This window comes from Glycine max, chromosome 9 (assembly GCF_000004515.6).
Source record: "Glycine max cultivar Williams 82 chromosome 9, Glycine_max_v4.0, whole genome shotgun sequence".
In the NCBI taxonomy this organism is placed as follows: Eukaryota; Viridiplantae; Streptophyta; class Magnoliopsida; order Fabales; family Fabaceae; genus Glycine; species Glycine max.
This window is the reverse complement of record NC_038245.2, coordinates 2,335,810-2,351,668: the sequence shown is the minus strand read 5'-3', so window position 1 is coordinate 2,351,668 and position 15,859 is coordinate 2,335,810. Positions and strand designations below refer to the sequence as shown.

The 15,859-nt window shown below is 33.2% G+C and overlaps 1 protein-coding gene across 1 annotated transcript; it reads left to right on the top strand.

Moving 5' to 3' along the window:
* Window positions 1-377: 377 nt before the first annotated feature.
* LOC100804637 (twinkle homolog protein, chloroplastic/mitochondrial) lies at window positions 378-13,055 on the top strand. The gene is made up of 21 exons (XM_003534746.4): window positions 378-822; window positions 924-1,054; window positions 1,577-1,632; window positions 1,741-1,798; window positions 1,887-1,988; window positions 3,009-3,092; window positions 3,721-3,801; window positions 4,723-4,788; window positions 4,869-4,988; window positions 5,126-5,173; window positions 5,268-5,353; window positions 5,809-5,869; window positions 6,441-6,623; window positions 7,522-7,653; window positions 8,727-8,788; window positions 9,911-9,994; window positions 10,673-10,804; window positions 11,450-11,546; window positions 11,615-11,749; window positions 11,825-11,892; window positions 12,509-13,055. Exons 1-21 carry the CDS (start codon window positions 564-566, stop codon window positions 12,564-12,566), a joined length of 2,103 nt encoding a protein of 700 aa, XP_003534794.2. The 5' UTR covers window positions 378-563; the 3' UTR covers window positions 12,567-13,055.
* The last annotated feature ends 2,804 nt before the right edge of the window (window positions 13,056-15,859 follow it).

Below are 15,859 nucleotides of genomic sequence, written 5' to 3'. Positions count from 1 at the left end.
AAAATTAAAAAACACAATATACCAAATAATTAATAAAAAATATTGCGAAAAAGCAAGTGTAGGAGACAATTATAACCTATCTATTTCAATTTTTAAAAAAATTATATATATCATAATTTAAATTATTTATTATAAATTATAAAAAAATAATTTATATATTGAAAATAATTTATTTCTTAAATTTTTTTAATTATACTATGATTATAGATTTAAAAATAATTATAAACTATAATTATAATTATATATAAATATATATTTAAATATTAGTTTACTTATATTTCAAAATTTTCTAACTCAAATGATTGACAAAGTAATACAAGATTCCGCGTTCTATTTAACTACACACAAAATCATATATGGTCTAACTCATTAGTACCCTAAGCTATACACACAACACCAATGATTTTGTGTGTAGACTTTCTCTTTGGACTTCAAAGTTGAGAGTCTTAGACCAAAACGGCAAAACCCTCTCTGCCACTTCCACTCACAAACACCATGAAGCCCTGTTAGAGAAACACCACACATAACAAAAACTCTCTGCAGTAAGGAAATAAGAAAGAAGCATGCGTCTTCGTTATTCCCACACCCTACGTCCCTTATTATTCACCTCCTCAAAACTCACCACCATGACCACTCAAACCTTCTTCCACTCTTCTCCATTCCCAAACCTCAAAAACACTCTCTTTTCCCAACGGCACCGTTTTCCCTGCCACAGACCCTTCTTCACCGTGTTCTGTTCCAAACCCATTTCAAGGAACCCTCCATTGCCACTCAGAACCAACGGCTACCACGGTGCCTCTCAAGCCAGCATCCCTAGACCAGGTAAGATGGTGCCCTTTTGCTGTTGGGGACAGAACAACCTTAAATATGTGTTTAATGTTGCTAACCTGTAATGTTGCTGGTTTTGTTTTCCCCACCCCAAGTTCAATTGGAGAGCCCTGTGGAGAAGAATATGGAGTTGCAGTTAAATATTTTGAAAAAGAAGTTGGAGGCTATTGGAGTGGAAACTGAAATGTGTGAGCCAGGGCAGTACAATCACTTGCTTTGTCCTGAGGTGTGTCTCTTACCTTTCTTCAAAGTTGAATGTTTTTTGAACATTAGAAGCTTTTCATGTAGGACTTGTCAACTGTGATGTTTAGATGCTTTGGAAAGTTTTGCAGTTTTGTTAGACCTTTGTCTGTCCCCAAATAGCTGTTTCACTCGAGACAAAAAAAACGTGTCTTTGTTGTTGATCATGTTTCAGGTGTGGAGTTGTGTACAAATTTCCTTTTTTGGTATCGAATTGGAAGTTTGTCATACGGTGATTATTTGAAGGGGCAATTTTTATTTTTGAGTTGAGGGAGTAGATTATTCTATTAAAAATGACAATCCCCGAAAGAGTGAATCGATAAGAGTGTTTCACACCAATGCATTTAATTTGTTTGATTCTAGTCTCCATTTTGCTCTGGGATAGTGGGACTATGTAGTGAGAGTAGTTCATTTTCCTTACATGGATCACATTTCATACATCCCCAGTGGGATTTGAAGGTGATTTTTGCATTTGGTAGATGTGCCATTAATATTATTTTTTTATTAGTGCCTAGGTGGCGACCAGGAAGAAAGGAGCTTATCTCTTTACATTGCACCAGATGGGTATGAGATTTATCATTTATTTCATAAACTTATCTGATTCTATAATTTCTATTTCATAGCTGATCGGACATCTACTTTGTTTTAATTTTGGCAAATTTTGAGTTTTAGTGGATCTGCTGCATGGAATTGCTTTCGCGGAAAGTGTGGGTGGAAAGGCAGTACACAGGTTAAATATTGTCATTTTCCAGCAGGTCAGGTCCTGATTAACACAGGCAGATGTGGTATTTGGTTCATTTTTCTACCTTCTTCTGTAGGCCTTTGCTGGTAGCAATTCTGCAAGAACTCAACTAGCCCCGGTTAAAAAGATAAGAAAAATCACAGAGGAGGAATTGGAACTAGAACCACTTTGTGATGAGGTTATTAAATTTTACCTTAGCTAATTTTGTCCCAGCACTTTATAATTTTTTGGGTGAGCTATACTAGTCATTTGAAGGGCAGATATTTCTCATGACTAAATCCTGTCCTCTGTTGCTTAGTGTATGTTTGGGTGAGTGTTTCTTGATTTTAGATGATTTTGTGAAATGATTTTGGTTAAAATTTAGTTTGAAGTGAAGTGATTTTGGTTAAAATTTAGTTTGAAGTGAAGTGATTTATGTTTTGAAGCTTTTGTTTCAAAAGAATCAAAAGAAGTTTGTAGTGAAACAGTATAAATTTGTCGACCCAAATTTAAAAGCTACATCAAAGTTGCCTTTTGTTAGAAACAGAGTTGGAAACATTTTCACATTTGAGATAATAGCAAAATGTGAAACCAAATGTGTGGAAAACACATTTAGTGTTTAAATAAAGTGGTGCAAGAATATCAACTAGTTTTTAAATTGTATAAAATTTTTGGACTTGATATATTTCATGAGAACTTTTAATGCTATGGTTGGATTTATAAAATTAATGTTTGTAAAAAGTTATTAAAGGTTTAATTTTGCCAAGTTTGACACTTATCGTCAATTGAATTTGATCCTGTCCCATTACAACTGTGTGTCTATTGAATATGCTGATATTTATTGCTAATTTGTGTCCCTGCTATGCTATTTGAGTGCTTTATGTCTTGGCAGCAGAACCATTGTTTTCTCATATTGTTTCTGTTCTCTGCATTTAGTTATGGCCTATTTGTTCTGGATATGCATGAAACTAAACCTGTATTTTTTGAAAGTAACAAACACAAAGTGGTGTGGGTTGTTGCTCTCTATAAACAGAAGTATGATGATAAAAAAAACTATAAACAGAAATGCAAACAAGCCTTTAGTGATTAGAATTGATACCTAATGGGTCCTGCTTTTATGTTTTATTTATCATATAGTTAGTCTTTCAATTGTATTGATAATATTTTTTGTTCATTTCCAATCAATGTGGTGAATGCGACTTTGTTTGCCCTGTTTCAGCTGGTCACGTACTTTTCTGAGCGCTTGATTTCAAAACAGACTCTGGAGAGAAATGGTGTGAAGCAGAGAAAATATGATGATCAGGTCAGTTTACCGCTAAATTACGAGCTTAATTTGAGTGATATAGAATATTAATTTTTAAGATAATAATGATCCAGTTAGTAAACAGCATAAGTTTGATGGTACTCTTATCAAGACAGAACAGATTTTACATACTTTTTCAAATGATAAAAGAATTAGGGATATAATATTCTGAATATGAATATGTATCTTCCATGTATGGTAGTTCCTCTACATTAAAATTCCTTATGATTGTCTGGTTTCTTTGATTGAAAAAGAGATCCAAAAGCAAACATTTGAGGTTGGTTTTGGTTTTATTTACCAGAAAATGCCCCTTGGTGTATATGTATTAACTTTGAATTTGATGATATGACTGATATCATTTACACCTACTAGCTGATTGAATAGGCAGTGTTAAAAATGACAGTTTCTATTTAATGTTATTTTTCAGTTTTCAACAACACTTATTGATTAATTAGGCAAAGATTTCTATTGATTTTATTTAACAGAGATACTACCTTGAAAGTTCAACTATTTCTAAGGGTAATATATAAGCATTTACTTTCTTAATGTAGCTACTGTTCTATCCCACTCTTTTACTTTACAAGTGACTGACCTGTTACTGACTGTTTCTGTAACATATGTTTGGTAGATTGTGATTGCATTCCCGTATCATCAAAATGGAGGGCTTATTAGTTGCAAGTATCGAGACATCAACAAAATGTTTTGGCAGGTATTGCAATTACTGATGATGCTGAGAATTAATTAGCATTGAAATTTGAAAGTTAAAATAACAGTGATGGTAAACATCTTTACATATTTTGGTGAGCATAATTAAAATAACATCTCTCCTACTAATTATGTGAACATGGAAGTTTTTTGTTTAGATTATTAGTGTTGGTGCCTTTTAGTTATGGGCATGTGCACTGAGCTCCTACTCTTACGTCCTTGTAACCTCAATTTATGTATAGTATGCAGTTGTAAATACAATCAATCAAATAAAATAAAATAAATCTAGATAATTATTTCCATCTTTATCTTTCTGCTCTCATCATCATCATTGTTATTAGTTTTTGATAAGCTGGCCAATAGGTACAAACTACAAAGCCATTGTTTTGCTTTCCTTATTCTCTTCTACTTCTCTCTTTCCTTCATCCTCTTTAGCTTTAAATAGTCGTGTTCATTGTATATGTCACGACAACCAGCTATCATCAAGGCTTAGACTGTTAGGTGAAGACACATGAATGATTTTATGTTACATTTCTAACATGCTCCCTGACATGAGCCCTTTGGGCTTGATGTGTGGATAATGCATAGCCCTAGCTCCCTTGTGCTGAAATTCTTTTTCTTATTACTATAGTGGGGGAAACAAGTATCAAACTCTAGACCATTTGGTCATAGAGTCTTTGATACCATGTCATGAACTAACTATCCCAAAAGCTTAAATTGTTTGATGAAGACATATGAACGGCTTTATATTATGTCTCTAACAGAATAATTAAATTATGCTGGAAGCCTAGAAGATATTTTTTTCATATTATCTTAAATCTTAACATATGTTTTCTGTCCGTTGCCAAATTTGTTTTTATGTACACATTATATTTTTCTGATTTTATGACAATTACATCTTTCCCATAATATCCTTTTATTTCAGGAAGCAAATACTGAAAAGATCTTTTATGGATTAGATGACATTGTGGGACATAATGACATCATCATTGTATGTATTTTGTACTCTGTAGAAATTATGTGAAGGTTAAAGTTTTGCTTTATGCTTAGTATATTGGTTTAACGCTGTAGGTCGAAGGTGAAATGGACAAGCTGGCAATGGAAGAAGCTGGCTTCTTCAATTGTGTCAGTGTTCCTGATGGTGCACCTCCATCAGTCTCCTCAAAGGAGGAGTTGCCACCTCAGGATAAGGTCTTTTTTTTATTCTTAATATACTGTATCTGTAATATTATTTGTGTAATTTTTCATTTTCTTATGTGTTGTCAGTCTTACTGTGGTCGCATTTATAAGCTAATGCTCCTGTCATATTTCTAATTCTGTAAAGCTAGGACAAAAAGTATCAGTATCTGTGGAACTGTAAAGATGAACTAAAGAAGGTTTGTTAATTATTATTTCTTTCTTTTGAATGTGCAGAAAGAAACAGCTTCCATAAACTCTCCTCATTATGTTTCTCAATGTTTATATTGATAGGCAACTCGGGTTATACTTGCCACTGATGGGGATCCACCTGGTCAAGCCTTGGCTGAGGAGCTTGCACGCCGCATTGGAAAAGAAAAGTTAGAATGTTTTTGTCTTGATTTTATTTATCACTTATATAAATTATCATAATCATTGATCTATTTGAGAAAATCTCATGCAGTTATGCTTTCAATTAGCAGATGATGCCTATATTTTTTGGTAGTAGTTTCATTTTACTTTATATGTGCTGTGTATTTATTGTATTTGGGTGAGTAATTTTGAATCTAGAAAGTGGCCAAAATGTTGTATAGATAAACTATTTTTAGTTGCTTTTGCATGTTTTGGGTGTCACTGTAAATCTTTTATGTGATGTTGATATTGTTATTGTTTCAACATCTTCACGGCTAGACAAGACAGAATGGCTGTTTTCACTGTTCTATGCATTTAGTTTATTCATTGTTTTTACATTTTAAAAAAATTATGGGAGGGTTGTTTTTCTCTTTTCATGCTTGTTTCACATTTTTTTAAACCTTTCTCTCTTGGGTGGTTGCAGATGCTGGCGGGTCAGGTGGCCTAGAAAATCAAGGTCAGACAATTGCAAAGATGCAAATGAGGTCAGATATCAATTTGCATGCCCAAGTTCCCCTTCACCTTCACCTGCACCTTTCTTCTCACTCTTGTCCCCTAAAAAATAAAACCCCAAAATATTGAAAAGAAATGATGCTTTTGTAACTTTTCTGTAGACAACTCTTATTTTGATTGTCAAGTGACTATGAACTATGAATGAAGATGCATGTGACAGATAGAACTGTAATGGTTACTCTTAATCAGCTTCATGTTTACATGCATTGTCTGTGAATTTATTATTGTTAATGTTAATGCTTATATTAGTAGACTAGATTAGAAAGTTAGAAACTTAGACTGCAAACTCAAGGTTATAAATATACATTTTACTGGCTGGTGTATGCTATTCATGTTGGTCTAGTGTGCTTGGTTTTATTGACATACCTGTTTGGATTAGCTTATTTTATATATATATATATATGTGTGTGTGTGTGTGCGCGCGCGCGTGTGTGTGTATGTATATATTTTTTTTTTTCTGGGACAGCTTGCTGATAGATTTTTATTTCCTATGATGTGTTTCCAAACACCTACATAATTATCCCCCCTATAACTTATTCACAGGTTCTCATGTATTTGGGCCCTGATGCACTCAAGGAAGTGATTGAGAATGCTGAATTATATCCAATACGTGGATTGTTTAACTTCAGAGATTACTTTGATGAGATTGATGCATATTACCATCGAACCTTAGGATATGACATTGGTATCTCAACTGGGTGGAATAATCTGAATGACTTATACAATGTAAGGGCAGTTTATTACATTCCTATATTTTCTTAATATGATGAACATTTTGTTGTATATTTGTTTTTTTTTGTTTATTTATTTATTTACTTATTTACTTACAGATAATAGTATATCAAACAACAATGCAGGTTGTCCTATTAATGTGACTAGATTAACACCCATGTAATAAAGAGAAAAATTGAAAATTAAAAAATTCAAGATATTAAAGAATATCTCCACCCAAGATATTAGGGTCTGTTTGGATGTTAGAATTGGAATTAAAACAGTGGATTTTGATTTCAATTCCAATTCTTTTAGAATTCAAATTGGTTTAGAATATTATTTTGTGTGCTTACCAAATAATTAGGATGCCAGCATCATGTAATTCTGTTAGATTTAAGTTTTATCTGTTTTTGTATTATGACTGGTAAGTAGATTTATTAAACTGTTCAATGTGTCACCAGGCATCAAGGAAAGGTGTAATATGTTATGAATTGTGATTGTATTATTATTTGAAAAAGAACAATGGTTTTGAGTTTGTATTTAGTGGGATATTGGAATCATGTATCAGCCTTTAATTGTAAAATACATATTTCCAGTTCCTTGCTCATCAGCACAACATTTGCAATAGTTGTTGATGGAATTTTATATGAAAAATAATTAATTGATTTGAAATTAATGTTTGTGATTCTATATCATACTTTTAAATGTATCCTTGACTACTTCATAATTTCATATCTGTGATTTGATCTGCTAACAAAAATGACAAAGTATTATCCCATGGGGTTGTGATTTTATCTATTCATCAATTTTTTTTCTTAACAAAAGTATGTTACATAGCATATAACAATGCAACCCTTTTTCTTTGTATGGAATTGTAGATCCTGATATTGTTCTATTAAATTACTTTTATCAGGTTGTACCAGGAGAACTGACCATAGTAACTGGAGTTCCTAATTCCGGGAAGAGTGAGTGGATTGATGCTCTTCTTTGCAATCTTAATGAAATTGCCGGCTGGAAATTTGCACTTTGTTCTATGGAGAACAAGGTTAGATTGTTCATTGATGACTTTCAAAATTATGTTTCTATTCACCAAAAAATGTTTGCATTTGCTATTTGCAACTGGAACAAGAATCATACCTTTCTTTCCTTGATCAGGATATTTTTTGCACTCTTTTAAGTGATTATGAAATAGTGGATTAGGTTTAGATATTTGTGGTAATAGTATGGTAATACATGTGGTCCTGTGCTTACTCATGTATTTCTATTGTGATTTTATGGTTAGTTTCTGTTATTCAGAGATCTTCTCAGATAAGAAAAGTAAATAAATTGATTCTCTTTCTCCCTCTAGTTTTACTTTATTTGTTGTATGTAATGATTGTTATTTGTTGGACAATAAGTTAACTGAATGTGTTTCAGAAATCGTTGATTGACTTAACTGGTTCTGGATGCTCAATATTGCATAAACATCATTGGGTGAATAAAACTATTCTATTTGTCTCCAATCTCCAACATATTTCTTCATGTTAACTATAAACAAAAGCTCTTCTCATTTGGTGGGGTTGGCTACATGTAGTTAACTAGGTATCCTGGTGTATGATGCTCTATTCCTAAAAAAAAATCAGTACAAGGTAAATTGGGCTTGTGCTCTGCTCACATCTCAAGCTCAAATTACTGTCTGCAATAGATGTTTACATTTAGGAGTGGTCTATATGTCAGATATGCAGATATATTGGAAAGCTCTTACAGCTGTTTTTTTCTTATTTTAGAAGAACCTTTTGTTTTTGGCTTGTGTTTGGAGTACGTATTGATGTACCTATATATGTCTTGTTAATTCCATAGTTTGGTCATCCCAAAAGTGAGTGTTGGCTATTTTGGGATTGCAGTTTCAGTTTTGAGTGGCTGCTCTTTGTAATCTTCACTATTTATTTGTTTGACTGAAGTTCCTGCTGGTTGAACCTGTGTTAAATTCTGTCATTTTCTCCAATTTTATCCATTACGTGCCTGGTTGTAGCATATTTGCCATGCGGACAATAATCAGTTTTAAAATCATTGCCTCTTACATTCCAGTCAGAATTTGTGCATTTTTTTCTGATTCTTTTTTGACTGCCCTATATATAGGTTAGAGAACATGCTCGAAAACTTTTGGAGAAACACTTGAAGAAGCCTTTCTTTAATGAACGGTGAGCTTTGCATATTATTTTTATGATTTATACTGTTTGGTCATCTTTTTGTCAGCCCTTTGTTATTTATTGCTTTATTACAACAAAATAGCCTTATTCCACTAGGTGAGGTTGGTTACACGAAAAAATGATGTCATTAGGCTCAATTAAAAATTAAATTCTCATATTATTTACCATGAGATCCCTTTCAATAATTTTCTCCAATGTCCTTAAGCTCCCTCTACTCCTTTTTACAAAGTTAAAAACCATGTGATCTACACTCCTTACTATTGCATTCAGCCTTTGAATATGTCCAAACCATCTTTTAACCAATTTTCTGCCATCTTTTCCTTGATAGGTGTCACATCATTATCTCCACGTATATATTTGTATCTTGTGTTTTCTTGTACGGTCACATATCCATTTTAACACTCTCATTTTTGTTACTCCCACTTTTTCCTGTCCCTTTAAAGCCTAACATTCACTACCATAGAGAATAACTAGTTTATTTGCAGTCTCAAATATCTCATAGTGCTTTTCTCAATTATAACCTCCTCAAATGTATTTTGTGCTTGATGTCTTTATTAATTTCCCTATCATTTAGTATTGAAACATGTGGTATGGCATCTCTAATTTTTACAATAATTTTCCTTTGTTTCTTGCTAAAATTGCAATATATATGAGCGATCAAGTTACTCCAAGAGTAATTTTAAAAGAGTTACTCTTCATTCCAATCCTTTATTTTCTGTTAATCTATTGATTATAATGAGTAACTTGGCTTTAACCTTCCAATTATAAAAATTTAAGGGTTGGGAGTGGAATGTGGAGTAACTTGATCCCTCCTTATATATGGGGAAGGGTCGAGTTACTCTAAGATTAACTACAAAAGAGTTACTTTCCATTCTCACCATTCATTTTTTTTTGGAAATCTAAATTGTTTAGTTACTTATTAGAACCATTAGATTTTAAGAAAATAAATGGAGAGGACGAGGAGCAACTCTTATAGAGTTACTCTTGGTGTAATTTGCTCCCCCCCCCCCACCCCCCCTCTCTTCCTCCTCCTCCTCCTCTCTCTCTCTCTCTCTCTATATATATATATATATATATTTGATTATCTTAATTGACTTATTGATCTAATGATAGTTACGGTGAAAGTGTTGAACGGATGAGTGTGGAGGAATTTGAACAGGGCAAGCTCTGGTTAAGTGATACTTTCTCTCTCATAAGGTAAGTCCATTACAAGGAGCCCAGCTTGTAGTTATAACTTGTGGAATACCATATTCAATCATTTGTGCATTTTTAGCTTGATGCTTGTTATGATTAGTGGCACTGTTGATTTTTTTCTTCATATTTTTTAAAAATTTCAAATATTAAGGGGAAAATCTTTCTAAATGAAGGTATAAGTGAAGCGGCAATAAAATTTAGTGCATTTGACTCATTTATTAGAACTGAATTTTCTTTAGTAGTACCATTAAATTAAATCTTTGTTTCCTTAATATTGGGTATTGGGGTTTCAAATTGTGGTTATAGTTGTGTGTTGTGTGGGCCAATGTACCTAAGGTGGTGGCCACAACATACATGATGCATGCACATAAAATAATCAGACTGAAATTTTAATCCTTGTTGGGTACCAATGTTGATGCATAAATTTTTAGGTCTCCTTAGTTTATTCTTCTAAGCCTTTGAAATGGTTTCATAGAAATGAATGACGGGGGATCCTGACATGAACCTTTTTATCTTAGCTTTATGTTTGAATTATGTCAAAACTGCTTGCTTTTGCAGTTCGTGTCAAGTAGACTGTAATCACTGTACAATACCTACATTTGGTTACACCGGTATTTTAAATTAGTAATTTAACTTGTACTGATGAAATTTAGTGCTTGGCTACTTGGTTGTTGATACTAGGTGTGAAGATAACTCCCTTCCAAATATAAGTTGGGTTCTTGATCTTGCAAAAGCTGCTGTATTAAGGCATGGGGTGCGTGGACTTGTAATTGATCCTTACAATGAGCTGGATCATCAACGACCCCCAAACCAGTAATTCTCTTAATAACTTATTCTAAACTTTGATTTTGTTTTGCTTTTGTTTAAGTTGTACGTGAACTCTTTTGAATACTGGGAACTGCCTAGAGAATTCCTTTCATCCGCTATGAATTTATATCAGAGAACTACAATTGAAATTATAGAACAAGAAATATATCTGAATATTGTGATTGGAATCCAAGGCTTTCATCTCGTCATACATTATCTGTGATAACTAACATTTATTTTGAAATGGGTCTGTTTGGGTAAGCTTATCCAGAAGTACTTTTAGGAGAAAAAATAAGAAAAAATGAAATGAGCTTCTCCATAAGCTAATTTGTAGAAGTTCTACAAATTAGATGAGAGAACTTCTACAAATTAGTATGTGCACAAGTAAATTTGAGCTTATGCAAAAACTCATTTAGGTTTTTTCTTCCTAGAAGTGCTTCTGGGTAAGCTTACCTTAATCAAGCGGGGTGGGGGGATAAAGGTCTAATAGAAAACACTTCTTGTTTTGCATTTGTACTAAAATCAATCTCTCTCTAAGAACATACTGTGTTACCCTGATTATTCTTTCTGTTGCCAGCTACCTTTATTGTTGTCTAGATAATGGATGGATAATTGATTATTGATGTTAATTTATTTGTTGCAAACATGCAGGACTGAAACAGAATATGTGAGCCAGATGCTTACCTTAATCAAGCGTTTTGCCCAACATCATGGATGCCATGTTTGGTTTGTGGCACATCCTAGGCAGGTTGGTAACAAACAGCTTTGGTTTGATCGTTTTTCATTTTACTCTTTCTGATGTTCCTCATTTAATAGCTGCATAATTGGGTTGGGGATCCTCCCAATCTCTATGATATAAGTGGAAGTGCACACTTCATAAATAAGTGTGACAATGGAATTGTTATTCACCGTAATCGGGATCCTGAATCTGGGCCTATTGATCAAGTACAGGTGAGTGTTTGTTGCATTATTGTGCTTATTTAGGTATCATACTAAACAAAATATACTAACTTAGGCTTGCTTCAGGTTTGTGTTCGAAAGGTACGGAATAAGGTTGCAGGGACAATAGGTGAAGCCATGTTGTTGTATAATAGGTAAATATATTTTTGCCTTGATTACTGTGCTAACATGCATTCAACTATTAGTACATGATCAGGGTTTATGATGAAACTTATTGTAATCTCACACTATGTTCACGCTTCCTAGTTTCTTGTGAGTCATCGCCACTTGCACTGTGACATAAACAGCACCTCTCATCATAGGTTTTCTTCTGTGAATACTTGCAAAGATTTTATCCTCACAAACCCCTCACAGTCACACTTTGGTACTCAAATGAATCACTCGGAAAACTAGAAAAGTCATAGTGGGATTAAGGTGTTATCCAATTACTTCATTGACTTGGGGTTTGAGGGGTCTGTTTGTGCAAGCAATTTTCCTCATGTTTGGCACTTTTTTGTTTAAACAAAAATGTTACCAACACACTTTCTCTAACACAATTTTACTAACACTATCATTGGTTTAAATTTATTAAAAACTACAAAATTAAGAGAGGTTCATTAAATACTAACTGAGACCTACAAAAATTACAACCAATAGTAGACAATATGTTCAAACGAGTATGTTAGAGAGTATGTCACTAGCATTTCTCAAAAAAATCCCGGGCAATTAGTGTTTGTTTAATGGTAGCTGATTTTCTTTGGCAAATGGCAGGGTTACTGGTGAGTACACGCCATCTGATAACAACAGACCAGCTGATAGAAAGAGATAGCAATGAGACAAGTAATATTTTGGTAGGCTGTTATAGTGGTCACTGATCAGCAAGAATGTTGTATAATCAAGTAACATCGGATACTCGGATCGGATCGTGTCTAAACATGGCTACGATTTTTTCACTTGGGGTGCCAGGTCGGGATCAACAACAATGCTGGATAACATCTTAACATCGGTTGTGAAAATTGGCTGTATCATATCATTATTTGACTTGGTTATTTGAAGATCTTGTTTCCTATATGCATCCTTTTATACGTGTTAGGATTACATCTTAATTTAATTTTGAAGTACTGCATTTTAATCCTTGTATAGGTATAGAAAGATTTCTTTGTTGCAATCCCTTGGATCTCAATTGGACGAGAGCTATAATTGCTTTTTTAGAGGCTGTTTATAATTCTGCAAGTCCTATTTTAGTCCATGCAGTTCTTGACTTTAGAAAACACTCATTTTAATGATTTTATAAAATTGTTATTTGCTTTGGTCCTTACTTTTTTTTATACAAAATGATAGTAGATAACGTGTAAAGTGATTGAAACGAGTCGCAATTTGCAAACTCGGGAATTGCTAATTTTGTATGTTGGGCAATTGAGTTAATGACTGTTGATGGTTATTTTTCCTTAGCGTTGCACAAAATGATCATCTCCTTTTGAAATTGGATCACATAAATAAGGACAAAAAATTTCCTGAACATCGCTGCTGGGTTAAGTAAAAGATACTACAAAGATAAGAGAAGTTTGAGCAATATAAGCAACTAGAAAAATAACATAACATAAATACAATGACAGAGACGTGACACTGGGATACATATCTCAAGGATCGCACTGTCAACCAGGGTCGATGAGTGATCTGCTTCTGCAGTCCTCTATCTAATTATAAATAATTATGATAAATGTTATGATTATGAATAAGGTTTCTTAATAACCTGTTTATACATGTTTTTTAAAACTGAAAATTATTCTAATTACATAGAATTTGTAAGATTTATAACATTTATTTATTCTAACACTTAAGCCATTTAATTGCTAAAGTTTGAAATATTATAATTTAGAGTGTAGTTGCTGGTAGAGTACAAGCCTGACGTGATGTTTAATATCTAATAAAAATAAAAAAGTTAAACAACATATAAGTGAAAATAAAACTCATAAACTTGAGTCTTAAGGTTTTGAATTAAGATATGATGTTAAGTAACACTTATATGATTGTTCATGGTTCATTAGTGTAAATTTCTATGATATTTATCACCTTAGTCACACAAGAGTGATCTTTCTCTTCATTTATAATCAATTAAGAAAGAATTATTTCATGCCAACCGTGTCTTCATGATAATAGTTATAAACAAGAAACCAAAAATACGATTACATATTATAAAAAAAAAATTATACCCCCTGAATCTTAAACATTTACAAAAGCAAATAAATAAGAGAAAGTTATGCTACAGCCTTCCCTTCACGGTATTCAAATTTAGACTCGTGGTAATTAACAGATCATTTCCCCAAGTTTTCCCTGTGCAGCTTCAGAAGAACTCTTTACTCTGCAGTTTAATTGCTTGACAGTTTGTCCCCCAGCTTCAGAGGCTATTGATTATTTAATGCATTTGGTTTGTGCTTATATCATACGTTGTAATTCTAATCCTAACTAACCCAGCCTAAGATATTTCCCAACTGTTAAAATTGGAGATTGATCACATTAGTAATCTATTGCATTATTTGAAAAGAGATCAAGATTCAAGACCTTGTGCATCAAAACTAAATAAAGAAACAAAAACTATGACAGGAACACCTTGATTCAGAAAGAAGTGCAGGATATTCTGAACAACACACAAAGAAGTAAACGATGCTGCAAGGAAGAGAAAAAATTGAGGAATATAAACAACTAGAAATATTCATTGGGAATAACATAACATAAATATCCAATGAGTGTAGCTCAATTAGCAACCCACACTGAGTTTGCAGGGAAGGACCTGCACTTCCTGTAAAATACATTCTTGGAAAGGAGTGAGGAACTTTAAGTGTGACTAAGTCTTGGATCAATAATTAGTTCCATAGTTAGTTCAAAGAACCAAAGTTTGTAAAAATACTTTAAGGTTCCACCGGAGAGCCAAATGTCTTAATTACGGTGGTTGAAAAAAAGCATATATACAATGATAAAGTCACAAAGACATGACAGCCAACAATTGGCCTTAACAAAGAAGCCGCAGGATATTCTAAACAAAACTCAAATAAGTAAAAGATACTACAAAGATATGAGAAATTTCAGAAATATAAACATCTAGAAATATTCATGTGAAATTGTGACTCCTTCTGAAGAGCGTATGGAGCGTGGGTACATGCCAGTCAAACAATTGGGGCACATGTTGATGAGAGTACGTTCTGCACCCTTCAATGATTCTTCAAATGATATCTTGAAACTTAAACACAGTTCATACAAGTAGTATTACTATACCTGAATAGTTTGTTCAGCTTCAGCGCAAGCATCGAAATCATACATGTGTCATCGATTCAAACTCGGCGCAATTCAAATTTATCAGTAATCATTACCTGTCAAGATGTTTGGTGGTATTCTAGAGGTGAAAACTCAAAGAAAATAGAATAAGAGGAAGATTATTTGGGACTGAATAATTCTCTGATTTTATTTCAACTTTGGTTTGGCTTGGCTTAATAATGCAACTAGTGACTCCACATATTTATAGAGGACAATGGAACTTCCAAGAGAGCATTAATTTACTAGTGCATGAACTCTCATTACCTAGGTACATATTTTCTAAATACATGTAATTCTCTAGGTACATGAACATAATTTCCAAGACTAACATTAATACTACTGCACATTATTCAACACAAGAACATCTCAACATATTTGCTCAAATTCAGTCCTTGAGAGGGTTGTATGAATACGAATAGTGTGTGATAGATTGGCCAAATGACAAAATACACATCCGATGTAAAAAAGTACACAACCGATGTGAAAGAGTATGATAACAATTTAGTTGATACCAACACAGGCCCAATTACCTTAAAGGAGTTTGTCTGAAGGTTGTTGCAGCAGATGGCTTGATTCAACATAGCAACTTCTAAAATCTGTTCCTTTGCTTGTTATCATTTTGCACGTTTTATTTTCATTACCTGAGTAGTGGCAATATTCTAAAGTTTGTTATAACAAGCTTTAGATATTTTGTAAGAGCAATCTATAAATAAGGAACAGAGTGAATAATAAAGGTATCAGAAAACTTATCTTGCATTTTCTTAGCTTCCTTAGTTTCCTTAGCAGTAGCAGTAGAATGGAATACTGTTT